Below are 26,157 nucleotides of genomic sequence, written 5' to 3'. Positions count from 1 at the left end.
CGGGCCCGCAACGCGGTATACGAACAGGAGGCGGGACTCGGATCTCCGTTTCCGGTTTAGGAGCAAGGTCTAGGGTAGGGGCGGCAGGCGCCATGTCCGGCCGGGAAGGTAAGTGTGTTCGGATTGCGGGGACCGCGGGGAGGTGCTGAACGGCTGGGAAGGGCCCGGCGGCGGGGACGGGCTGACCGTGCTCCTGTCGCCTACAGGTGGCAAGAAGAAGCCCCTGAAACAACCTAAGAAGCAGGCCAAGGAGATGGATGAGGTGAGAGCGGGCTCGGAGGCGCGGTCGGAGCGGGCGTGCGGAGGGACTGGGAGACTTGCCTGGAGTGAAACTTGTGCTTCTCTCTAGGAAGATAAGGCTTTCAAACAGAAACAAAAAGAGGAGCAGAAGAAACTTGAGGAGCTAAAAGCGAAGGCCGCGGGGAAGGGCCCCCTGGGTAAGTGAGGACCGAGGGGCGCTCAAATCGGACACATACTTTGAGCATCTTTAGGGATGAGGGCCGAGATGTTCCCTGTATCATTGGTGAGCTGCGAGGTCTCAGTTCCTGGTGTCCGCCCCGGCGGATCGCTCTAGCCAATCTTGGATTTGAATGCAAGCCAGAACTGGAGAAGGTAAACCCTTAGCAAAACCCTGTACAAATTAAGTATCCCTTATCTGAAAAGAAATCTTACCTTCCAGGCAGTCTTGGGCTTTCATTCCTAAGAAAGCTGCAGAAATTTACCCCAGGCACAAATTTATATGGTTAGGTTTATGGATATTTTTCTTCCATGCTTTCTTGCCCCAAATTTGTAACTAACTGCTTATTGATTTTGTTGTGTTATGTTGTGTTTCTTGGTACTGGGGACTGAATCCAGGGGTATTCTACCACTGAAGTACATACCCAGCCTTTTAAATTTTATTTTGAGACAGGGTCTGCCTAATTTCTCATTCTTTTTTTTTTTTTTTTTAAGAGAGAGAATTTTTTAATATTTATTTTTTAGTTTTCGGCGGACACAACATCTTTGTTTGTATGTGGTGCTGAGCATGGAACCGGGATGCACGCATGCCAGGCAAGCCCTACTGAGCCACATCCCCAGCCCATAAGTTGCTCATTCTGAACTCAAAACTTGTGATCCTTCTGCCTCAACCCCTTAAGTAGCTGCTATCGGACATGAGCCACCACACCTAGTTTATTTATTCTTTGTAACACTACTCAACTAATAACTTTTACTTACTGCTCATATTATTTATAATAAATGATTCCTCATTTTGAGTTACTACTAGGTGTGCCTAGACTATAGTCCAGGTTCCTTAGAGTGCTATTGTTCCATGTGCTTTTCTAGTCTAACCCCCCCACCATTTTTTCTCTTTTCCTTCTTGTGAGAGGAATGGATTACATTTTACTTGCTGTCCTAGTACTGTGTGCTAGTTGGAGGGTAATATACTGTGAATTGAGCCCAGGGGTACTTTATGGCTGAACTACTTCCCCAATTCTTTTTATTTTGAGACTGGGTCTCAATAAATTGCTGAGGCTGGCCTTGAACTTGTGATCCTCCTGCCTGTACTTTCTGAGTCATTGGAGTTAAGGCCTGCACCACTGCAACTGGCCAGGGCCTACTAAAAGCTGTTTTCAGAATTATATCAGGTACCTTGCACCTTCCCTTAATTTGCAACTGTATATAGGGAGAAGGTAAGTCCTTAGCAAAACCCTGTACAGATTGAGCATCCCTTACCTGAAAATCCAAAATGCTCCAAAATCTGAAATGTTTTGAAAATTCCACACCTGGCCTCGTGTGGTGGCTTGGAGTCAAAATGCAGATGCACTAAACATAATAAAATTACCTTCAGCTATGTATATAAGGATATGCGGAGCGAAACATTAATGGATTTTGTGTTTGTTTTGGTACTGAGAATTGAACTTACCACTAAACTATATCTCTTTTTTTTTTTGGTAGGATCTTGCTAAATTGCCAAGGCTAACTTTGAACTTGCAATGCTCCTGTCTCAGCCTTTAGAATTTCTGGGATTTACAACTTGGGTCCCATCCCCCAAAATATTTTATTATGTATATGTAAATATTCAAAAATCCACTGGGCACAGTGGTGCATGCCTATAATCCCAGTAGCTCAAGAAGCTGATGCAGGAGGATCACAAGTTCAAAGCCAGCCTCAGCAACTTAGCATGACCCTGTCTCTAAATAAAATATAAAAATGGCTGAGGATGTGGCTCAGTGGTTAAGCACCCCTGGGTTTAATCCCTGATACCAAAAAAAAAAAAAAAATCCAAAACACTGCCAGGTGTGGTAGCATATGCCTGTAATCCCAGCAGCCAGGAGGCTGAGACAGGAAGATCTCAAGTTCAAGCACAGTCTCAGCAACTTAATGGGACCCTGTCTCAAAATAAGAAAAGGGTTGGGGATGTGTCCCAGCCCCTGGGTTTAATCTCTGGTCTAGTAAAAAAAAAAACTTGTGGTCCCCAATCGTTTCAGATACAGGATACTCAACCAGTACTATTTGTTTCTCGTAGAGCATCATCTGACTTTTTTTTTTTTAACATCTTTTTTTCTTTTCTTTAATATTTATTTTTTAGTTTTAAGTGGACACAATATCTTTATTTTACATTTATGTGGTGCTGAGGATCAAACTCAGTGCCTCAAGCATGCTAGGCAAGCACTACCACTGAGCCACAACCCCAGCCCAACATCTTTTTTTTCTAATTAGTTACATGATAGCAGAATGCATTTCATTTCATTATACACAAAGGGAATCATGTAACTTTTTTAAGACTCATTTTGTCAGAATCCTTTTATATCTTCATTCTGGTATCAGGAATTAATTCTACAGTTATTGCTAAAATTACCTACAGGTTGCCAAATGTATTATCATTTGTTAATTGGGTAAAATAAAATCATTGAGTAAACCAGGCCCCAGGAACATAATATGGAATGGAGTGTAGTATAATGTGGCAGTTAAGTATGGATCTAGAAATCAGACTACCGAGGTTGGAATTCTGGTTTGTCACATTACAGTTTAAAACCTTGAACAACACCAAATATAAAGACTATCTGTAAAGTGGGATGCATGGCAAGAGGATTATGAGCTAATCTGTGAAGTATATGATATTGTGGATGCAGAAAAGTACACAGCTATTGCTTGGGCCCCTGCCTTAACATCATTCTGCCTTTGCTCAGAATAGATGGTATCAGTAAAGCCACTGTGCACACTTATGTGAGAGTGAATTCCCAGGGTAAGAGTTAAGCTTTACTGGAATATACATTAAGCTCATTGGGATTTTTGCCATAAGAAATATGTTTTTCCTTAACTGTGACTTTTCCTTTTGTAGCCACAGGTGGAATTAAGAAATCTGGCAAAAAGTAAGCCGATTCTTGTGCCTGAAATGATGGTGACCGTTGATTCCATTCCTATTTAGACATCTGGATCCCCGCTGTAACATCTTTTGCCACCTATAGCTAGAATGAAGTGTTATGTTGGAGTCTGTTGTAAATTTAATAAACTTTTGTAAAATAATAATAATAATACACAACAAGTGGCTCATTGTCTCTTTAGTTTCATTCAGGCATTCCTACCTCAGCTGTGAATTTAAAGTAGACCCATCCTAGAATCTTGCCAGAGTTTGAATTCTGTATCACCCGGAATTAAACAAGTTCATCTGAAAGGCTGTTATCATGTGATGTATATTCAGTGGAATGCCCAGGACCTCTCACATGGGCAAGTTCTCCACCACCAAAGTACATCCCCAGCCCTTTTTAATTATTTTATTCTAAGTTGGCTCTTTTTAATGCTCAGGTTGGCCTCGAATTTGCCATCCAACTGCCTCAGCTCCCAAGTAGCTGAGATTACACACATGCATGGCCACACCCTACATATATATTTATTGAAACATTTGGTTAAGAGCCACCAGTTTGATTTCCTCTCCAGGCCTTGATAGAACTTGGGAATAATGATAAGCTTTGTATTTTAAAAGGACTTTCAAATCATTGAAATCAGAACTATAAAAAGTTTTTTTTGGTTTTGTTAACAGGGATTGAACCCAGAGGCACTTATCCATTGACACACATTCCCAGCCCATTTTTTTGCTTTTTCACTTGAGACAGGGTCTGGAAAAATTGCTTAGGGTCTCACTGTTGAGGCTGGCTTTGAATTTGTGATACCCCTGCCTCAGCCTCCCAAGTTGCTGAGATTATAGGTGTATGCCATCACACCCAACCCTAGAAAAGGTTTTGGTAGACTGAAACTGTTTTATGACTACAATGAACATGATATTAATAGGGGGGGAAAAAACACCAGTTTGGGTCCTCCAGAAAGTTGCAGTTAGCAGTACCTTCTTTGGGTTTTAGGCATTACTCATGGGGCCTTGCCAAGCCCTGTGCTGCTGTAAACCACCATTCTGAGTGCATTGCCCTAAAAGGAAGTTACTGCTCTTTTATTTGGTCAACCAATCCCTTCCACCAAAAGAACGATTCTGTTTCCAGGACCAGAGGCATGCAGCAATTAAGACAACCACTCAACATTTGGGCAGCTATCTGAAGGAATCTACCAGTTGCTTTAAAAGACTGAATTTTTAGGCATTCTAGGCCCTGACATCTCCCTTTTCATTTAATCTTTCATGTAATGTTTTGGCAAACATTCATGGGCTACTCACTGAGCATGCAAGAATGAAAAAAGTCTTGATTGAAAAAGTCAAGATTGAAAAAAGTTGCTCTCCAATACCAATGCCTAATTGCTGCTAGCTGTTCTGCACACCACTGCTGCTCAATAAAATCCTGGCAGGCACTCAAACCCGGCTCAAATTCGTGCTCCTTTGTGAAGCTTTACCTTCTATAAAAAGGTGTAGTTTTTTTGTTTTGTTTTTGTTTTGTTTTACCACAGATTGCACCCAGGGGTATTTATCCATTTTTGCCATAGATAACTTATTATCTGGCTTTCCATGTTAAATTCTTGTCTGAATAAACCCTGTGCTACAGCCTCCTACATATTTTTCTGGCTAACTTCCACTCAACCTGTAGGAAAATCTAGAGGACATTTCCGGGAAGGGAAAGTCTTTACCTCCTGAGCCTCATTCACCTCTATACAACCAGCGCTTGGCACAAAAACACTATTGTACTCCCAGAGGCATGAATGAATGTTAACAGTCTGAGCAATTCTCATTCCCTCCAACACCAGCACAATATTCCTCAGGATCCTTTTTCACCTCAGACCTTTCCTGCTCCTGAGACCTCCCCAGAGGAAATGCAAATGCAAACATTTGAAACATTTACTTATTCTAGAAGATCCCTGCTCACAACAGCTCCACGCATACTCCGCCCTCAACCCCGCTCTTCCGCCCTCAACTCCCTTAGGGAGTCTCCTGGTAAGTGAGAGGTATGTCAAGCGAGGTAAAAGTAAAAAAGTGAGGTAAAAGAGACTAGATCCCTTGAAGCTACCTGCCTCGATTCAAGGGCACACGTGCGAATGTGAAGCCAAACTGATCCTGCACGACTCTCTATTCCACACAACGCAGGGAGGGGCCTCGGAGCCATAAGTGAGAGCGGACAGATGCTTGTCAGACCCGCGCTCGGGGTAACTCTAATAGCGCCGCTCCGAGTCCTACCGCCGACTAGCGAAGCCAGCCACTAGCGCTAGGCGCCAGCCCGAGCGGGGCGGAGCCAGATGGTCAGGGGCCTGGCTGAGCGCTGCGGCGCGCGCGCCTATTGTATGTCATTTCTCGGCGCCTGGCGGCTGGCTGCTAATTGGCCCTTGGACTCGGGGGCGGGGCACTAGCTGAGGCGAGCGGCGGCGCGCGGGCGGTTGGTCCTGCTAAGGCTTCAATTTCACTGTGTTGGGATCAGCGCCCTCGGACGCTTGGGGCCCAAAGGAGATATGGCTGGGACACCCGGGCCAGGCAGCAGGAGGCGGAGCGGGCCCCTGGCACCTCGCCCTGGCCCACCGCCCGGCACCGGATACCCTCCGAGCAAGCGAGCTCGGGGCTTCCCGGTGGCCGCCTCCCCGGATCCCGAAGACCCCTTCGGTGCGCAGGGGGAATTCACCGCCGATGACCTGGAGGAGCTCGACATCCTCGCGTCACAGGCCCTGAGCCAATGCCCGGCCGCCGTTCTGGAAGTATCCAGTGAGTGCTCCTGAGGGTCTTTTCCCCGGCGGGTGGCGCAGACCTCGCCTGACCTCTTGAGGGCTGTGGCTTCGGGATCCTGAAGCGAGTGCTGCCCCTGTGTCTAGCACTGATACTGCCTTTTCTACTTTTTAAACCCTGATTTAAGCAGGGGTTGTGTTCCAAAAACACTGTGATTGGGGCGGGGGCAAAATATCAAACAGCCGATATGAAGCGTGGACAGCTAGATTAACATTTATTTTCTAAAGTTTAGGCCATGTGGTTCTTGGTTCTAAGCAGAGATCCTTAGAACACAACTACCACCACTGTCAGAACCATCACAACCCAAGTGACAGAGTTTAAATTTTGTGAAGCCACTGTTCCTTCTGGCGGTATGAGTAGAGGAGCGGCCTGGCAGAGGCACGACATGAAAGATTTATTATTTTGTACAACCAATATTCTGCACTAGGTGCCCAATGGTTAGGAATTACAGCAGACCTAGCAATGAACACAGGTTAAAAATTCCTTCCTCCATGGATGCATTAGGGTTTTCTAGAGGAATAGAATCAACAGGAAGTATAATTATAAAAAGGGGATTTATCAGGTTGGCTTACTCAACCAGAAGTTGAATAGTACACAGTGGCCGCTTGCAGGCTTGGAGAGCTGGAGGGACAAGTAGCTGCACAGTCCAAGAGGCTGAAGGCCCAGAACAAGAGGGATCTACAGTGCTAGAGGGTACTAGTCAGAGATCAAAGGCTCTGGAAACTCTGGAGGATCACTGAGTGAAGAAGGGAGAGTCCTGATATCCTCAGAGGATCCCTGCAGCAATCTAGAACCTGGTCAAGAGAGGAATTGAGCTTGCATCTGTTGCTGCTTCCTTTTTCTTCCAACTTTTATTCTATCCAAGCCACCATTCTATTCAAGGGTGCTGCCCATACTTAAGGAGGGTCTCCATTTCAGTTGGCTACCTCACATGCCAATTATTCCTTGACACACCCAGAAGCTTCTTAATCATCAGCATCTCTTAATCTAATCAAGTTGACAATTCAAATTAACCATTACAATGGAGATCATATTCTAGTTGGGGAATGAGTGAAATCCTGCCAGGTTGCCAGAAAGAATGGTCTTAAGGTCAGCTAACATCTGTACCTCACAGTTAAGACATCATTAAAAAAAAAAAAAAACAGTTATTTCCTGTAAATTCAGCCCTCGGCATCTGCAGCACAGACAAAACAGAAATTTAGAAAGTACTCACTGATGACCAACTGTTCGTGTGACAGATGACTAGAACCACTCTCCATCCAGTGGCACAAGGCAATTTCTCCCCAGTCCTGAACGCTACATCTAACTCCTTTCTAAATCTTATTATCAACTTTATCTTCTTTATTCATCTCTGGTATTCATCCTATTCACATCATTTCTACCAACTCTGATCTATGCCACCATGATACTTAACCCTAAACAGCAGTCTACTAAATTAACTCATCATTTCCAGTCTTGACTCCCTTCACACCACAGCCAGAGTCATGTTTTCAGAACTCAGTTCTGGACATGTTTCAGACAGACGCATATGTGTATCCATATTGAAAACCCTTTAATCAACGCAGGTTTGCATTGTTTTGGAGTAAACCCTATGCAGCAGCTTAAAAAGAGAGAAAGAAAACCCTTTAATAACTTCTCACTACTCCTAATATAGAGACCAATTTTTAACACTCTGCAAAGCCCAACCAACATGGTCTGACCCTTTCTCTCTTTCCTCTCTTCTCTTTAGCTTCTAACCACAACAAACCTTTCTTTTTTTTTTTTTAAAGAGAGAATTTTAATATTTATTTTTTTAGTTTTTGGCAGACACAACATCTTTGTTTGTATGTGGTGCTGAGGATCGAACACGGGCCGCACGCATGCCAGGCGAGCGCACTACCGCTTGAGCCACATCCCCAGCCCACAACAAACCTTTCTTACTTTCTTGAATTTTCCCTGCTTCCTTACAATATAGGAACTGCACATGCTTTTTCTTGTATTTAATTGTCCTTTCCACCCATTCCCCATCTCCATTCATCTGTTTAATTCTTGCTTGTCCTTCAGCTCTCAGCTCAGTAAGGTCTTCCTTAGGGAAGCATTCTAGACATTCCATTTGAGTCAGATACCACTATTATAGGCTTTCTTGTATTTGTCCTTAGCGGTTCTTATCATAGTTGTAATTTTACATTTATTCCTGTGTTTATTTGTTGAATGTCCTGTAATGGTAAGGATCGTTTTCATCACCATTGTATCTTTAGAGACTCTCATCATACCTGCCATATTCTAGGTGCTCGGTAAATCACAATTCTGGCCTGTAAAATCTCCGTGGTACCTTTCAACATTTAGATGAGACCCTTGAAATTCAGTGAGCTTTGGAGAGAGGGTACAGGGTCTGTTGTTTTGTAAGGATTATTTATATGTTTACATTATTTTCTTAGGTTGGAAAATATTGATGTATATTGCTTGCTAGATCTTTTCTACTTTGCTTTCAAGAGCAATTCCATTCTGCATTTTCTAGCAAAAGTAGGAAAATGTTGAGTCCAAAAATGTACACAGGAATTGTTTTTTATAGGTGTTCATAAGGTCCGCAGATTAGATGGAATGTCAAAAAATCCTTCAGGGAAAAACAGAGAAAGTGCTCCAGTTAAAGATAATTTTGAATTAGAAGTTCTTCAGACACAATACAAAGAACTTAAAGCAAAGGTAAGTGACAACTTGTGGGATTTCTTTTGTTGTTTCCTTGCTTGCTTACAGGACAGGGAATTGAACCCAGGGATGCTCTATCACTGAGCTCATCATACAGTAGCACATGCCTGTAACCCTAGCAACTTAGGTGCCTGAGACAGGAATATCACAGGTTCAAGGCCAGCCTGGAAAACCTAGGAAGATCCTGACTCAAAAAATAAAAAGGGCTGGGGATGTATCTTAGTGGTAGAGTACCCCTGGGTTCAATCCCCGGTACCAAAAAAAAAATAGTGGGATTTGGTTTGGTTTGGTTTGGTTTGGTACCAGGGTTTAAACCCAGGGCCACTTAACAACTGAGCCAAATCCCCAGCCCTTTTTTGAATTTTTACTTTGAGACAGGGTCTCACTGAGTTGCTTAGGGCCTAACCAAGTTGCTGAGGCTGGCTTTGAACTCACAATCATCCTGCCTCAGCCTCCCAAGCTGCTGGGATTATAGGCATGTGCCACCACAACCGGCTAAAATGAAATTTTAAAACAGCCAGATATGGCACACACCTATAAGTCCGGCTACTTGGAAGACAGAGGCAAGAGGATCAAAATTTCCAGGCCACCATAGACAACTTGGTGTTGCCCTGTCTCAAAATAAAATTTAAGGCTAGAAATATAACTTTGTAGAGCACTTGCCTGGCATGTGGAAGGCCCTGGTTTCAGTCTCCAGTTCAACAGCAACAAAAAAAAAAGGTTTTAAAACAAGCATCTAGTTTTGTCCCCATGAAATGAAAGATGGTTGAGGAAAGAAAGCCAGAAAATTTAGACTAAAAGACACTAAATAGATTTCCAACAGCAAGGCAAGGGAATGGAAAAAAAATATATAAAACTATACACCAGATCCAAAAAGAGATATACACTGTGAGAGCACTGAGATGAATTTATAGTATATATTTTCTCACAAAACTGCTAACAAAATAGCAACATCATAAAGGTTGCTATTTTGTTAGCAGTTTTGTGAGAAAACAAGAAAGACATCTTTCATGTTCTGTAGGTCCTAAGAGAACTAGAAACATAATGTGGCATTTTAGTTGTGGGACATTTGTGACAAAGGTTGTTAAATGCCTGTTAAAGCCCAAAGATTCTGCATGTGTTAGTGACAAGTATGTCTTTAAGCTATTCTTTTTTTTTAATATATTTAGTTTTTAGTTGCAGTTGGACACAATACCTTTATTTTATTTATATTTATGTGGGTGCTAAGGATCGAACCCAGGTTCTCGAATGTGCTAGGCAAGCACTCTACTGCTGAGCCACAACCTCAGCCCCTAAGCTATTCTTGCTAAATATCTGCTATTAATCTGGTATTTACAGCTGAAGGCAATGGAAGAAGAAGTCCTCATTAAAAATGGGGAAATTAAAATTTTGCGGGACTCACTGCATCAAACGGAATTCATTCTAGAAGAACAGAGAAGATCACATTTCATTCTTGAGCAAGAGAAAACCCAAGCACTCAGTGACAAAGAAAAGGAGTTCTCCAAAAAGGTGACTTAGAGCATTTGTTTTGCATGTTACGGACACAGCAGCTTTGCTGCTCTTGAGTTCCTTTAAAAGCAATGATCAGTGTTGCCTATAAATCTTCCAAGGAGGCTTCAACAGTTTCTTTTATGCTTGTTTTCATTTTTACTTTGTTTTTATTGGTCCATTATAATTATACATAATGGTGAGATTCATTGTTACATATTCACACATGCACGTGACATAAATTTGGTCAGTTTCATTCCCTAGTATCTCCCCTTTCCCTCTTCTCTTCCTTCCCTCCTAAACCACTCCTCTACTCTTCTGATCTCCCTTTTATTATCATGAAATCCCCTATCTCACCTTTTTTTTTTTTTTTCCTTTTTTCTCTCTAATTTTTACATATGAGAGAAGACACAGCAAGACTTGCTGAGTCTGGCTTATTTCACTTGTCATAATTCTCTCAAGTTCCATTCATTTTCCTACTAATGACATAATTTTGCTCATTTTTATGGCTGAATGAAACTCCATTGTATATATGTACCACATTTCTTTTTCCATTTATCAGTTGACTAACACCTAAGCTGATTCCATAATTTGACTATTGTGAATTGTGCTGCTATAAACCTGAGCATGAATGTATTGCTATAATATGATGACTTTAATGTTTTTGGATAAATACCAAGGTATGTCTAGGTCACATGGTTCCATTTCTGGTCTTTTTTTTTTTAAGAGAGAGAGAGAGAATTTTGTTTAATATTTATTTTTTTAGTTTTCGGAGGACACAACATCTTTGTTTGTATGTGGTGCTAAGGATCGAACCCGGGCCGCACACATGCTAGGCGAGCGGGCTACCGCTTGAGCCACATCCCCAGCCCAAAGATTTTTTAAAATTTATTTTTTACTTGTAATTGGACACAGTACCTTTATTTTATTTGTTAATTTTTATGTGGTGCTGAGGATCGAACCCAGGGCCTTGCTCATGCTAGATGAGCACTCTACCACTGAGCCACAACCTCAGCCCCTTCATTTCTGGTCTTTTGAGGAACCTCCACATGGGCTTTCTTTTTTTTTTTTAAAGAGAGAGAGAATTTTTTAATATTTATTGTTTAGTTTTTGGTGGACACAACATCTTTGTTTGTATGTGGTGCTGAGGATCGAACCTGGGCCGCATTCATGCCAGGTGAGCACGATACCGCTTGAGCCACATCCCCAGACCTCCACATGGGCTTTCCATAGTGATTGTATTAATTTACAATCCCACGAACAGTTTGTAAATGCTTCTTTTCCCCACATCCTCACCAGCATTTATTATTTGTGTTCTTGGTGATTGCCGTTCCAACAGGAGTGAGATAAAATCTCAGCATAATTTTAATTTGCATTTTCTTGATTGCTAAAGATGTTGAACATTTTTTAAATTTTTTCTGGTACTGGGAATTGAACACGGGGGCACTTAACCACTGAGCCACATCCCTAGCCCTTTTTATTTTTTATTTAGAGAAAGGGTCTTGCTAAGCTACTTAGGGCCTAAGTTGCTGAAGCTAGCTTTGAACTTGTGATCCTGCTCTCAGTCTCCTGAATCACTGGGATTATAGGCGTATACCACCACACCCAGCTAAACATTTTTTCATATAATTGTTGGCCTCTTGTATTTCTTCTTTCAAGAAATATCTGTTTAGTTATTTGTTTTTCTTAAATACTTTCTGCTTTTAGCAAATTGCCATTCACTTTTCTTCTAGAGTCTGCTTATGGGTTGAAAAAGAACTTGAGTTTGCTGTGGTAGCCAGGAATAAATCACTAGCTTAGAATTTCTAGAAACATGCTTAATTAAGGGTTCTTTGTAATCAGAAACTCAGTTGATATAGCTTAGTCCAAAAGGAAATGTACTGGACTCCATAACTAAGTTTTGGAAGACAGGGGTGTACTGGGGCCTCAAATGACTTAAACCTTACCAGGATCAGTCAGGGAAATGCAAATAAAAAGTGTGCTGAGATTTCATCTCACTCCTGTTTTTATTCTCTATGCTGTAGACAGGTTCCATCCTTATGATAGAAGGTTTGTTCTCCAGTAGCTCCTGAGCTCCTACTCCTATTTCATAACTCTACAGCACAGTTCAGACTTGAGCTTCCTCATCTCAAGTGTTAAAATTCTGAGAAAGGCTCCGATTTGTCTAACTTGAGTTGGGTGTCTATCCCTGGACCAGTTGCCATACCAAAGAGATTACAGCTCCCATTCAAATCACATGGTCTAAGATAGGGAAATGATTGTATCTCAGGGAAAGGGAGATGCTGTTCTGGAAAGAAAAACAAAATAGTAGGTAACCAGTATATACCACCACTTTCTTTCATCACTTCCCAGTGCTTTAGCCTAAAGGACATGGGGTCTTATTCTGCCATTACTTCATTCAGCAAACTTTAAATACACACATGTGCCCAGCACAGTAGTTGAGTTTTAATGTAAATGAGAAGAGCAAGGAATTTGCAGTCAGCCAAACTAGAATTTGAATCCAGGCATCATCACATACAAGTGATGACCTCATGACTCATTTATCTGTTTCAGAAAATAACCAGAAAGGGTAATTTTTTTAAATATTTATTTTTATTTATTTGTTAGTTGTAGTTGTCAATACCTTTCTTTCTTTCTTTCTTTCTTTCTTTCTTTCTTTCTTTCTTTCTTTCTGTGGTGCTGAGGATCGAACCCAGGGCCTGCCACGTGCCAGGCGAGCGATCTACTGCTGAGCCACAACCCAGCCCCAGAAAGGGTATTAAGAGATTCAAACATTTCTGCACTTACTGTTACTGATGCTGTGTCTGGTACAGTGTGTATGTGGAGAATACTGTTTGGCTACAGGCCTGGAGGCAGATCATCTGGTGTCTCCCCCACCACCACCCCACCCCCTGCCTCTCTTTTTCTTTCCTCTGTATATGTATGTATGTGTGTATAGGTCCTCTTTTGTGAAGAATTCAGTGGTGGTTTGGATCAGGCTGAATAGTTTGAGGTATCACAGCGTAAATACACACACACACACACATATGCATACAGGATTTAGGTAAAACTTCCAGATACTCTGCTAAGACTTTCATGAAGACCTGGAATTGTGACCACTATATTGATGAAAATATAACAGTCAGGTATGGTGTCACACACCTATAATCCCAGCTGTTTGTGAGGCTGAAGCAGCAGGATAGTGAGATTAAGGCCAGCTTGGGCAACATAGCAAGACTCTATCAAATAAAGAAATATGTTACCGCTAAGATATGGCATCCTCTCAAGTTCTGTGCTGAGAGGATGTTCATTGTTCTTGATCCTCCCAAGTATGAAGAAGACAGTATTTATGTTACAGATTCAGCCAGGTTAAGTAAATGGTGGGACCAGATTTAAACCCTCACAAACTTTCTTCACAATAGTTAAAAGTATCGTGCTGTCTTTTAGGAAGAAGGCTAATGTTTGATATTTTAGGACATTTGTATCATAGCAAACTTTCATATGTATTTTTCATTGTATTTCTTTTTCTAGCTTAGGATTTTGAAACCCAGAGATATTTTTGTGAATGTGGTGGTGCCATTGCAAGTATATTTCCTTTGTCTTTCAGCTCCAATCATTGCAGTCTGAACTCCAGTTTAAAGATGCAGAAATGAATGAATTAAGGACAAGGCTTCAGAGCAGTGAACGAGCAAATAAACTTTCTGTTTCTTCTGTTTCCCATGCCAGGTAAGGATAGTGCTGGAGAAATTATTAAGTTTTGCATTATTTAGTAAAAAGTCTACAGAATTCTCTCAGACTGGTCCTAAATAAAGGCCATTGAGATCCTGCCACCTGGTCAGAGGTCCTCTTTTGTAAAGAATTCAAAGATGGTTTGGATCAGGCTGAATGGTTTCAGGTATCACAGCATAAAGGCCCACCATCTGGAAATACTTTCTCTGAATCATACATTATAAACACAATACCTGAGACTAGAAAAATAATTAGCAAATTTGTGGGATGGGCCAGTCTTCATTTCAATATAATTTATTTATTTAACATAACAGGTTTTGCCCAAGCATGAGTATATTTCAATGCTAGTTCTTTAGAATATTTCTGCTGATTTGCTTCTTTGGAACCTTTGTCTATCAGCCCCCTCCTTTGCTGAGCAGATGTGCTCAGCTTAATTGTATCCTGCCCTTTGCCTGGCAAAGCAGTCTGGCACTGTCGTATCAGTCTTGAAACTTAACAGTGTCAGTCACAGTAACTTTTTCTGGTATTAAATATTCTGCCTTTGCTCATAATAGGCATGGAATATAATTGAACTTCTTGCCTTATATAAATTCAGGTGAGACAAGAGAGCTGACAACAGGAAAACCCAGCTAACAACAGGAAAACCTCAGATCAGAGGGCTAAGACTGCTTCTCTGATATGAAGATGTTGGCTCTGAACACCTTGCTCAGTTTTCAACACATTTTCTAATAGTCCCTATTAAAAATTAGCTTCTTTGCTGGGTATGGTGGCACAGGCCTGTAATCCCAGCAGCTTGTCAGGCTGAGGCAGGAGGATGTCAGGTTTAAAGCCAGCCTCAGCAACTTAGCAAAACTGTAAGCAACCTGATGAGACTCTGTCTCAAAATAAAAAAGGGCTAAGGATGTGGCTTAGTGATTGAGCACCCCTTGGATCCAGTCCGTGGTGTCCAAAAAAAAAAAAGGGGGGGTGGGGGTGGGGGCTGGGATTGTGGCTCAGCGGTAGAGTGCTCGCCTAGCACATGTGAGGCCCTGGGTTCAATCCTCAGCACCACATAAAAATAAAATAAAGATATTGTGTCCAACTACAACTAAAAAATAAATTTTTTAAAAAATAGGTTGTTTCATGTTGAAAAGTTTCAGTGGAATTGGAAATGGTAAAGGAATCATGACCAATATTTTTGGGTGATTAGGAGAATATGAAAATAAATGAAATACTTTTTCAGTAATTTAGATCAAAATAACCAAATGAACATTTTATACTGTGTTTCTGGACAAAGAATGACACATAAATAACAGATGCAGTCTGGTCAAACACCTAGACATGAAAAGTTTAAATTTTGTTGAAAGTTTTCTAACCAGGTATTTTAAGTGATTTTAGTAGATCATTTCTTTGCTTTCACAGTTAACTTTTTCCAGTCCTAGGAAAAGCCCTTCTGTGGTTATAAAGCCAGAAGCATATTCTCCACAGTTTGGAAAAACATCTTTCCCTACAAAGGAGTCTTTTAATGCTAACATGTCCCTTCCCCACCCTTGCCAGACAGAGCCAGGATACAAGTCTCTTGTGGGCAGAGAGGGTAAGTCAGTCTATTAGTCATCTATTATGGTTTAATTGACTACCCAACCTTAAACAACAATTATTTATTTTCTCCTGATTTCTGTGGGTTATAATTCAGGTGGGATATAATGAGGATGGCTTAGCTCTATAGGGACTAGAATCACTGAAACCTTCTCGAGGTGGCTCTTTCACATGGCTGACAACATAATCCCTTTCCATAGGGCTACTGGGTGGCCTCATAACATGATAGATGGCTTCCTCTAGAGCCAGCAAACTCAGAGAGATCCAGCAAAAAGCTTTTCTTTTTATGGCCTAGTCTCAAAAGTCACATACTATCACTTTTGCCACATTCTCTGTCAAAAGCAAGTTAATGAGGATCTGGCACATTCAGTGGGAAGGAAAAGAGGCTGCACTGTTTGAAGGGAGGTGTGTCAAAGAATTTGTAGGCACATTGATTGTTTGTCTGTCTTGGTCATCATCACTCCCGTACTGGTGATTGAACCCAGGGGCACTCTACCAGCCCTTTTTTATTTTCCATTTGGAGACAGGGTCTCCTAAGTCACCCAGGCTGGTCTCAAACTTGAATCCTTCTGTCTCAGCCTCCCAAGCAGCTAGGATTACTGGCATGTGCCACTGCACCTGGCTCTTGTTTATTTTTGTCTGTTTGTTTCTTCATCTGCTGTGCACTCTACCATTAAACTGAGCTACATCCTCAGCCGCTGTGACCATCTTTTGAAACCATCACAGTCATTTTACATGGACCATACCAGAAACATAGCTAGATTGCAGGGACCTGTGTTCCTTTTATAGTCCAGCCATGAGTTGTATAGCCACTCTAGACAGGGAATGCTGCCACTGTCTAGAGAAAGATCATCTACATTAATAGTTTTCACTCTGAGATTCTGCCATGCTAGATGACTGTATAATTCAGCCTTTTCAAATCACTGACCATCACATCACTCCTGAGAAACTGCAGACCACTCATATTTTTGGTGTCTAGCAACTAATAGGGTACTGCAGGATAGTATTACAAGCAGACAGTAGAGCCTAATAGTCTGGATATAGATCCCATCCACATTGCTTACTGGCTTAGCTGATGTGGGCAAGTGCCTTAACCTCTGTGTCTCAACTTTCCTATATCTAAATAGTGAATGATAACACCTCCTGGTAGGATTGCTTTGAGAAGCAAAGGAGCTAATATGTTTAAAACTCTTAGAGCAGTGTCTGACCCTTACTTAGCCCTGTATAAATGTTAGTGGTTACTGTTTTCACCTTATTATTTCATTTTGAAGTAAGGCAAACAGCTTGATTTTCTTTTATGAATTCCTGTTTTGCATGAGAAAGGCAAAAGATGTGAGGGACCTTGAGCTGCTTTGAGTCTTTCTTTATCCAAGGTTAAAGAAGTAGAACAACCTGATTGTGTTTGAAATTCATTGCATGTCAGAGTTGCAGATAATGCCTGTGCTTTTGTGCTCAACTTTTGATTCTCATTTTTTCTAGTTTCAGATAATAAGACCCACAGCCTGAGAGGTAATCCCAAAATGCAAGAAGAGGTACAGAAAAGTTTTGCTGATAACTGGATGCAAAAGTCAAAGACTCAAGGTACCAAAAATTCCTGCTTTTCCTGCAGGGACTTACATGACTCTTATCATCTTCTGTCACACACAGTATAATTGCCTGTAAACTGTCTGGCTCTCTGAGAATCCATGCCCCAGGCAGACCTGCAGAGTTCAGGCAAGTAGGAGACTATGACTTTATAAAATGGAAAGGGCAACTAGGCACAGTGGTGCACATCTTTTATCTCTACAACTCCAAAAAGGACTGAGGATGTAGCTCAATGGTAGAGCACCACTGGGGTTCAATCCCTAGAACCACAAAATGAATTAATTAATTGAAAAAAAAAGAAAGGAAAGGGCAAGCTTGGTGCAGTGGTGCATACCTGTTGTCCTAGCTACTTGTAAACAGAGGCAGGATGATTGCTTGAGCCCAGGAGTTTAACCTGAGCAGCACAGCAAGACTTCATCTCTAAAAAGAAAAGGGCAAAGAAGCCAAATACAGTGGTACACACCTGTAATCCCAACAGCTCAGGAGACTGAGACAGGAGGATTGCAAGTTCAAAGCTAGCATCAGCAAAAGCAAGGCTCTAAGCATCTCATTGAGACCCTGTCTCTAAATAAAATACAAAATAGGGCTGGGAATGTGGCAGTGGTCGAAGGCCTCTGAATTCAATCCCTGGTACACACACAAAAATAAAGGGGTTGGGGGGGCAAAGAGCAGGTACATCCCAGAGCCTTCTGCATCTTACAGAGCTTTGTGTCAGCTTAGAAGACACTTGGCATCCAAAGAGTTCTCATCTTTTCCTTCTGAAGCCATAGAAAAGGTCTCACATATGTCAGAACCTTCTAGGTTATCTTGTTTTCTCCTACAGGTTCCATTTTGATAAATCTGCTCCTGAAGCAGCCTTTGATCCCAGGGTCATCCCTAAGTCTTTGTCACCTCCTAAGCAGTTGTTCTGAAACTCCTACTAGCACCCTCTTGCAGCCACCAGGGTTTGGCAGGTAAGCATGATACTCCTGAAAAACTTGTCTCTAGGAAGTCAGTCCAGTCCCTATCTGGCCCTGGCCAGCATTGGGAGATCTATGGGATGTGCAGAGAGACTGGAGAATTTGGCAGGCAGGCTATTTGAGGCCCTTGACCTTATCTATTTTGTTTTGTTTGTTGCCAGTACCTTGACTGGGATTTCAGGCCTCAGAGCTACAAATTCTCGAAGTGGATCGTTTTGCCCCTTGGCCCTGAGAGAAGCACAGAATCTGGCATTCACAGGACTGAATCTGATTGCCAGGAATCAAGGCTTATGTGATGGAGACAAAGAAGGAGATAAAATGGCCTTCCCACTCTGCCAGCTTCCTGGAGCCGTGCACCTTCTCCCCCTTATCCAGTTCTTCATTGGCTTGTATTGCCAGGCTCTGCAGGATTTGGCAGCTGCTAAGAGGAGTGGAGCACCTGGGGACTCTCCAACACATACCTCCTGCTTGAGCTCTGGGGTAGAGGCCAACCCTGATGACTCAGTTAGCAACTTGGAAGGTTTCTCTGCAGCTTCACTTAGCATTCTTCAGCACCTGGTATGCCACAGCAGAGCAGTTGTCTGCCTCTTACTATCAGGAGTTGAGGCAGACTCTGCTGCTTGGGAAGGAAATGAGAGCCTGGTTCACAGACAGAGTTGTGGAGATACAATCTCAGTCCCCAAGGAAGTTGCGGACGACCAAGGACTGCATCCACTATTGAAGATGCTACTTCACTTATTGGCTTTCTCTTCTGCAGCAACAGGTCACTTTCACATCAGTGTCCCGAGCCAGTGCCTCAAAGTTTTGGTGAAATTAGCTGAAAACGCTTCCTCTGATTTGTTGCCCAGGTATAAAGCAGCATGGGAGGCATGATTTTATGTGTCTTCTCTGACCTCTTGGCCCTTGTACATTGCTTACATCTTCACTTATCCCACTACTCAGCTCTGCTTGGTGCAGATAGTTCTGAGGTGTTAAGAAGTGGGATCACGTGTCAGATAACCAAATAAGTGGGGTTTGTGTGGTTTAATTCTAGACTGCAGGTAAGCAAAAGACACATGTGATAAGGAAGCTGTTAGCCACTGTGGAAGAGTATCCTGTCCCAGGACAAAGGCTAAACCAAGAGGCCCTGAACCTGAGATAATGGAACAGGTGAAGCCTATGTGGCACAACATGTTTAAGTTTGTTGAATTTCCCTAAGGAAGCAGAGGGTATGGGGAAGGTCTGCAGCCACAAGCTGACCTTGCTGAGTATCTGCCTCTCATCATTGTTTCTACCTCTAACTTGAGTTACTTGTTGCTTGCCTCTCATAGGCTGTGTTAGAATTGGAAGTATAATGAACCTAGCTTACAGTGTTATCATAAATTCCTAACTTAGAGCCACACGCCCTATAATCCCAGCAGCTAGGGAGGCTGAGGTAGGACGATCATGAGTTCAAAACCAGCCTTAGCAACTTAGTGAGGCCCTAAGTAACTCAGAGAAACTCTTGTCTGTAAAGAAAATATTAAAAAAGGGCTGGGGATGTGGCTCAGTGGTTAAGTGCCACTGGATTCAATCCCTGGTACAAAAAAAAATTCCTAACTTGAGAGTCCAGAGCTGTGAGATGGGAGCAGATATAAACACCATTCAACCCACCATTGTCCAGTCTCCCTCATAGTACTCTTCCAAGATGCCAGCGCTTGTGTTGGAATGATTCCACTGACTGGACATAAACTTTAAGTTTTCTCATCTCTGAGCTCAGCATGCCTGTTCCCTAAAAACACTTCTGGATCCTAGTTTCCATGTGAATATTTTCTGGTTGATCTGATCCATTCCAAAGGTGCTGCTCAAGAGTTGGATACAACTACAGCACAATATGGGCAACACAGTAGGGGACAGAATCATTACACAAGAGCCAATTCACAGTGACTATTTGCTTTTTCATGTATATTAAGTGAATGAATTCTAGAAACCAAGTTCATACCATTTCTCTTGGTAGATGCACCCCATTCCATTCCTGTTGAACTTGTCCCCAGGGGTATTCAAAAATAGCAATTTAATGGATAGTCAGTATAGGCCAGATACAGATGCCCTCCAATCACTGGTTCATGTGACATACATGGCCCTGCATCCTCTGCTTCACACAGAACCTGGCTCACTCTAAGCAGTCAGTAATTATTGAATAAACCTTATGGTGAGAGAGGAAAACTTGTCTGAAAAATCCCATAGGGAGTGTTCTGGGGTTGGTTCTAAACCAACTACTGTCCTGAGCCATTGCCTAACTCTCTGACACATCTCCCAATCAGTGCTTCTCTTCAGAATTCTCCATGCTTAACTAGGCCTGGTGGGGCATGCCTCTAATCCCAGTGACTTAGGAGACTGAGGCAGGAAGATCACTGAGTTCAAGGCCAGCCTCAGCAACTTAGTGAATCCCTGTCTCAAAAAATAAAAGGGACTAGGTATATAGCTCAGTGGTAAAACACCCTTGGTTCAGTCCCCAGCACTAAAAAAAAAAAAAAAATCCTCATACTTCCATGCTCAAGTTGAACCCCACTAACACACCACTCTCTTTTTGCCACAGAGAAAACTAGGGCAGGGGGTGCTATCAGGGTTTGAACATAGTATGTGATACAGTACAAATAGCCAGGAAACTTGCCGTCTTTCCTGCTACCAATCTTTACCTACCCAGTCTTCAAAGCAGTTTGTCCCTTGTCTTTTCACTATATTGTAGTTTGGGGTTCCGAGTTAGAAGGGGTTTTTATTTTGGTGTTTTTTACTGTTTGTTTTGTTGTTTGGGCGGGGAGGTCGGTATTTGTTTTGCTGTACTGGGGATAGAACCCAGGAGTGCTTTACTACTGAACTACATCCCCAGATCTTTTTTTTTTCTTTTTTTAGTTGTAGGTGGACACAATATCTTTATTTCATTTTTATGTGGTGCTGAGGTTTGAACCAAATGCCTTATGTGTGCTAGGCAAGCACTCTACCACTGAGCCACAATCCCAGCCCCAATCCCCAGATCTTTTGATTTTATATTTTGAGACAGGGCCTCACTAAGTTGCTGAGATTGACCTCAAACTTGGGATCCCCCACCTCAGCCCCCTGAGATATTGGGATTACAGGAATGCACCACTACTCCCAGCTCAGCCTTTTTTTTATTTTTGAAAGATCTCACCAAGTTGAATTTTGCAATCCTGCTGCCCAACCTCCCGAGTCACTGGGATTACATTTGTGATCTACTGCACCTAGCTCATTCCCAGTTTTAACTAGAACAGCATGACTTCTCTTGTATACAAAGGCTATACATGAAATTTCATTTTTAAAAAGTTCCCAGTTCTAGCAAGAAATAACTTGGAAACCACTGTGTTTTATACAAAGGTGAATTGTTCTTGCAGATACTTTCAGGAGCCTTAGTGACTAATTAAGGGCCACTTACAGCTGAACAATGAGAGCAGGTAACCAGGTTAAGTTCCAGTTTCCCACAAAGTTCCAGGGTCCCTGGCAACTAAAGAAAATGCAACTTTTTCCATGCTTACAGGACATGCCATAAAATGAGTTCACCCAAATAGTGGCATACTGAGGGATATTCTTGATCTTCATGCTAAGATATTATATAGTCTAACCCACAGAGTGTTTTAGATGGTGGCTCCCCAATCACCAGGCCAGTTCCCCGTTATGCTCTTGCAGGCTGGACGATTGAGCAAATAGCAGCAGTTGCCTTGAGACTTGGTTCTTTGGTCCCTTGGTCATAGCTATCCCTTTCCCCCTAAGACCTGGGAGAAAGTATACCCAGAGCCTCTTACCCATGCACACCCCACAGTGACAGCAGAGGTGACCAGTGTTTACTGAAGAGAAAATGGTCTTCCTTGCTCTGTGAGTGGCCTTATAACATCCAGCCATAGCCAGGTCCATTTTTTGTCACTTCTAGAGTCCTGGTGAGTCCTGTGGTGGTAAGCAGCAATTTACCAAGTTATGCCCTGCATCCCTATTTGGGAGCACAGGCAGGGAAGAGACCAGGAGCTTGTAGAGGCCAGGCATCCCAGGTCCAGGGAATCCTCTCCCATTTACTGGGTGTTGCTGTGCAAGGTGAGGGCTGTCATCTCTGAGCCATAGCAGTCTTCAGTAAAGGTTAGTGTCCACTCGTTCACATGAGACAGCTTCATAGTAAGTAGTCAGTGTGAGAGGGAGCAGCATTTGAACCAATCTCCTTTTAAGGAGTGTCACATTTCTTTGGGCCCATCTTTCAGGTTCCAGTGTGTGTTGCCAGTGCTGCCACGGTGCCTCAGCCCAGAGACACCCCTGCCTTGTGTGCTGCTGGCTGTCCAGCTGCTCTCCCTCCTAGTGGACCATGATAGCCTTGCACCTCAACTCTGTTCCCACTCTGGTAAAGGTGGGCCTGCACTCTTACAGAGGGAGGGAGGGGTTGGGGCAGGGACAGGGGCCTCCTGAGGGCTTCTGCAGAAAGGGGACCCTGAGTGAGATAGGGGTATCCTTTTCAGAAAGCTGCCTCCTCCTGCTGCTGTACATGTACATCACATCAAGGCCTGATAAGGTGGCTTCAGAGACACAGTGGCTTCAGCTGGAACAAGAGGTAAAACAGGGAACCTTATGGAGATTGCTCATCACCCCATCTTAAAAGACCACAAATTCTCCCCTCCTCTCTGGAGAGAAAGGGGACTGTAATTCTTTTTGGTAACAAGAGTTTTTATCAAGCAGCTTGCAGCTTATCAAGCAACTCATTTAGGGACTCCCCACACAGATGCAATACAGGTTGTAATGGGACACAGCTGAGTTGCGTGATAATTGATGCTATCCTGGCTTTGGGGCCTGGTGGCTGGAAATGAGTCTGGAGGCAGGCGGGTTATTGGTGAAATTCAGGTGCCAGTCCTGAGTCTAGCCTGGAAACCCCATACCACTGCTTCTAAGACCCCATTTGTACAGACAAGCAGTTGCCAAAGCAGCTAGAGCTCTTGTAGGAGATGCCTGAAAGAGCCCTTGCACAGTGACAAGGGTCTTATTCTGACAGGATAAAATGGAATCTTTTTTTATTCCAGGCAGTGTGGCTCCTGGCCAAACTGGGTGTGTATAGCCCTCCCCCCACAGTCACTGGCTCTGACTGTCAATGCAATGTAGAGGTGAGTATCCAGTGCCAACAACATGGCAGCTCTGTTTGTGGATAAAGGAACCTTGCACAAGTCCCAATTAGAGCCCTGCTCCCCTGGGGCAGCTAGGCTGAACAGAGTGTTAGGGCACAGAAAGGTTGGAAACCTCAGTCTGCACACTTTCTCACTCCAGGTGGTTAGAGTTCTCACAGTGATGCTGCACAGACAGTGGCTGACCGTGCAAAGGGCAGGGGGGCTCCCAAAGACTGACCAGCAGAAGCGGACAGTGCGGTGTCTGCGAGACACAGTGTTGCTCCTGCACAGTCTGTCCCAGAAGGACAAGCTCTTTACTGTGCACTGTGTGGAAGTCCTGCATCAGTATGACCAGGTTATGCCAGGGGTCAGCATGCTGATTCGAGGGCTTCCTGACGTGACCGACTGTGAAGGTGAGCCAATAAGCCCACGCACGTGTGGGTTCTCCCTGATCCTTGTGAGCAAGTCAGATTCCTATTCTGAGGACCTCCTGCCCTGCATGCTGTGGTTCTTCTGAAAATATTGGGCTGCCCTTTGCCCATATTTGTTGAGTTGACCTGGCAGAGCCACGGTTTTTCCAGAATATCCTGATCTGAATTGCCTTTGTTATCACTTTGCTCATAATAGCTGAGGGAGCAAGGCCTGGGCATGGAAGGGACTGGTTAGTTCCTGCAGGTGCTGGGGGAGGACAGGTGGGACTTCCCCCAGGTCCTAGCACCTTCAGGCCTTCACCATTGAACCCTCCCTCTTCCTTTTGGCTCAGAGGCAGCCCTGGATGACCTCTGTGCCACGGAGACAGACATGGAGGACCCTGAAATGGACTGTGGCTGAGGCCCTGAGCATCCTGCCACAAGGGGGCACCAGCACTGCTGCTTTCCTCACACACCACATCCTCTGATTAAAAGCAATGACCGGCAGTTGCCGAGAATGTGAGAATGCGTTGTTTCTCTGATCTCCTTGGCTGAGTGGGAGGGAAGGAACTGGACGGGGACCCAGGAAGACTTAATGCCTCCCCCACCATCTCCCTGGCTGGAACTGAGACGGTCCCCATGGTAACTAATCTGCCTTGAGGAAAGCCCTGGCCTGTTGGTGGAATTGTCCTGAGTCATTGCTTTGGCTGGGGCCGTGGGGAGAAACCATTGTGTGGCAGATAGGAGGCTGCCCTAGGCCAGAACTAAACCTGGGAAAGTAGGCCAAGGACTAGGCACAAAAGGGCCATGGCAGGGGCTCACAGCATTGCTTGAGACCTGGAACTAGCCTGGCACCTGGAGATAGCTGAGGCAGCTGTTTTCTCTGTGGGCTCTCAGCAGCATGAGGGCCCCCCCCTCCCCGTGCACAGTGTCAGCCAGCAGGCCCACAGCTGTGGATCTGAGCAGACCTTCTGGGATGCCTGGGGAGGGAGGGGTTTTAGCAAAAGAGGCACAGACTAGGCAAGCTGATGAGCAGGGCGGGCCTTGCTCACGAGGCAGGCTCGCAGGCGGGCCCAAACCCAGCTTCACTTCCCGCCACTGCTGCCAACAGCAGGGCCAGCAAGAGTGTGCGTGCCTGACTCTTTCTAGTCACTGCTGCCTCCCTATTCCGGTAAGTGTGGACCCCCAAGGGGATGGGGCAGGGCAAGAATGTCATGGGTTTCCCCCACATTGTACTAGGTGGGCACTAAGGTCGGGACCAAACCCATGTGAGGAAGAAGGAACCTTCCCCAAAAGTACAGTCATCCTCTAAGGAAGCTACCCCACCCTCACCAACTTCCTGCCCTGAAAATGGGCTCTAGAGCTCTCAGACAGTGCCTGACAATGTACTTATGCCCACTCTCCTCCCACCCTTGCCCCCAGACCCTGCTCACTTCAGATCTTTCCCTTGCATTCACATGCTCCACCTCCAACCTCATGCTCCTTCCCAGGCACAGCAGCAGGTACCTACCCCAGCATGGGCTCACAGGCCCCACCTCCTGGTCCCATGCAGACCCTCATCTTCTTGGACCTGGAGGCCACTGGCCTGCCATTCTCCCAACCCAAGGTCACGGAGTTGTGCCTGCTGGCTGTCCACAGATGTGCCCTGGAGAATACTCTCACCTCTCAAGGGTTATCACCCACAGTGCCCCTGCCACCACGCGTGGCAGACAAGCTTTCACTGTGCGTGGCTCCTGGGAAAGCCTGCAGTCCTGCAGCCAGCGAGATCACAGGTCTGAGCACAGCTGTGCTCGCAGCACATGGGCGTCAACGCTTTGATAACAACCTGGCCAACCTGCTCCAAGCCTTCCTGCAGCGCCAGCCACAGCCTTGGTGCCTGGTGGCACACAACGGTGACCGCTACGACTTCCCCCTGCTCCAGGCAGAGCTGGCTATGCTGGGTCTTGCCAGTATTCTGGATGGTGCTTTCTGTGTGGACAGCATTGCTGCCCTGAAGGCCTTGGAACAAGCTAGCAGCCCCTCAGAGCATGGCCCAAGGAAGAGCTACAGCCTGGGCAGTATCTATACCCGCCTATATGGGCAGGCCCCAGTGGACTCACACACGGCTGAGGGTGATGTTTTAGCTCTGCTTAGCATATGTCAGTGGAAGCCAAAGGCCCTGCTGCAGTGGGTGGATACTCACGCCAAGCCCTTTCGCACCATCAGGCCTATGTATGCCGTCATGGCCTCTTCTGGGACCAACCCCAAACGGTCTGCGGTCACAGCCACTACACCCTTAGCCACTACCAAGAATGCTAGTCCCAGCATTGGTGAAAGCAGAAGACCCAAGGCTGTTACTTCAACAACAGTCCCTGGAATCCCACCCCGGGAGGGGCTGCTGGCCCCTCTGGGCCTGCTGGCCTTCCTCACCTTGGCGATAGCCACATTGTATGGACTATTCCTGGCCACACCTGGGCAGTAGATTGAGAAGGAAAATCTAATAAAGACCCCCCACAACACTGAGTAGTCATTTG

At 44.3% G+C, this 26,157-nt stretch overlaps 2 protein-coding genes and 1 long non-coding RNA gene across 6 annotated transcripts; all 3 read left to right on the top strand.

The window, feature by feature from the left end:
* Window positions 1-31: 31 nt before the first annotated feature.
* Window positions 32-3,529, top strand: LOC124084542 (uncharacterized). The gene is made up of 4 exons (XR_006849135.2): window positions 32-108; window positions 207-262; window positions 350-437; window positions 3,323-3,529. It is a non-coding gene; the product is annotated as an uncharacterized LOC124084542 (long non-coding RNA).
* Window positions 3,530-5,755: 2,226 nt separating this feature from the next.
* Atrip (ATR interacting protein) lies at window positions 5,756-24,170 on the top strand. 4 transcript variants are annotated; one of them, XM_046431539.2, is made up of 13 exons: window positions 5,756-6,106; window positions 8,679-8,809; window positions 10,151-10,321; window positions 13,887-14,005; window positions 15,424-15,581; window positions 17,069-17,164; window positions 17,991-18,120; window positions 18,288-18,974; window positions 22,347-22,483; window positions 22,599-22,690; window positions 23,154-23,234; window positions 23,395-23,647; window positions 23,998-24,170. In XM_046431539.2, the coding sequence occupies exons 1-13, from the start codon at window positions 5,860-5,862 to the stop codon at window positions 24,063-24,065; spliced, it is 2,370 nt and encodes a 789-aa protein (XP_046287495.1). In that variant the 5' UTR covers window positions 5,756-5,859; the 3' UTR covers window positions 24,066-24,170. The 4 variants fall into 4 exon arrangements, with proteins under 4 accessions (XP_046287495.1, XP_046287494.1, XP_046287492.1 ...); XM_046431538.2 differs by having other exon boundaries at window positions 22,347-22,489; XM_046431536.2 differs by having other exon boundaries at window positions 17,063-17,164.
* A 132-nt stretch (window positions 24,171-24,302) lies between these two features.
* On the top strand, window positions 24,303-26,146 carry Trex1 (three prime repair exonuclease 1). Its single transcript, XM_046431540.2, has 2 exons — window positions 24,303-24,815; window positions 25,135-26,146. Exon 2 carries the CDS (start codon window positions 25,161-25,163, stop codon window positions 26,103-26,105), a length of 945 nt encoding a protein of 314 aa, XP_046287496.1. The 5' UTR covers window positions 24,303-24,815; window positions 25,135-25,160; the 3' UTR covers window positions 26,106-26,146.
* The last annotated feature ends 11 nt before the right edge of the window (window positions 26,147-26,157 follow it).

The sequence above is a fragment of the Marmota monax genome, unplaced genomic scaffold, assembly GCF_021218885.2.
Source record: "Marmota monax isolate L192 unplaced genomic scaffold, Marmota_monax_Labrador192_F-V1.1 WCK01_AAM20220418_F8-fsc00022, whole genome shotgun sequence".
Classification (NCBI taxonomy): domain Eukaryota; kingdom Metazoa; phylum Chordata; class Mammalia; order Rodentia; family Sciuridae; genus Marmota; species Marmota monax.
Note: the sequence above shows the minus strand (reverse complement) of the source record. Positions and strands in the feature narration are given on the sequence as shown.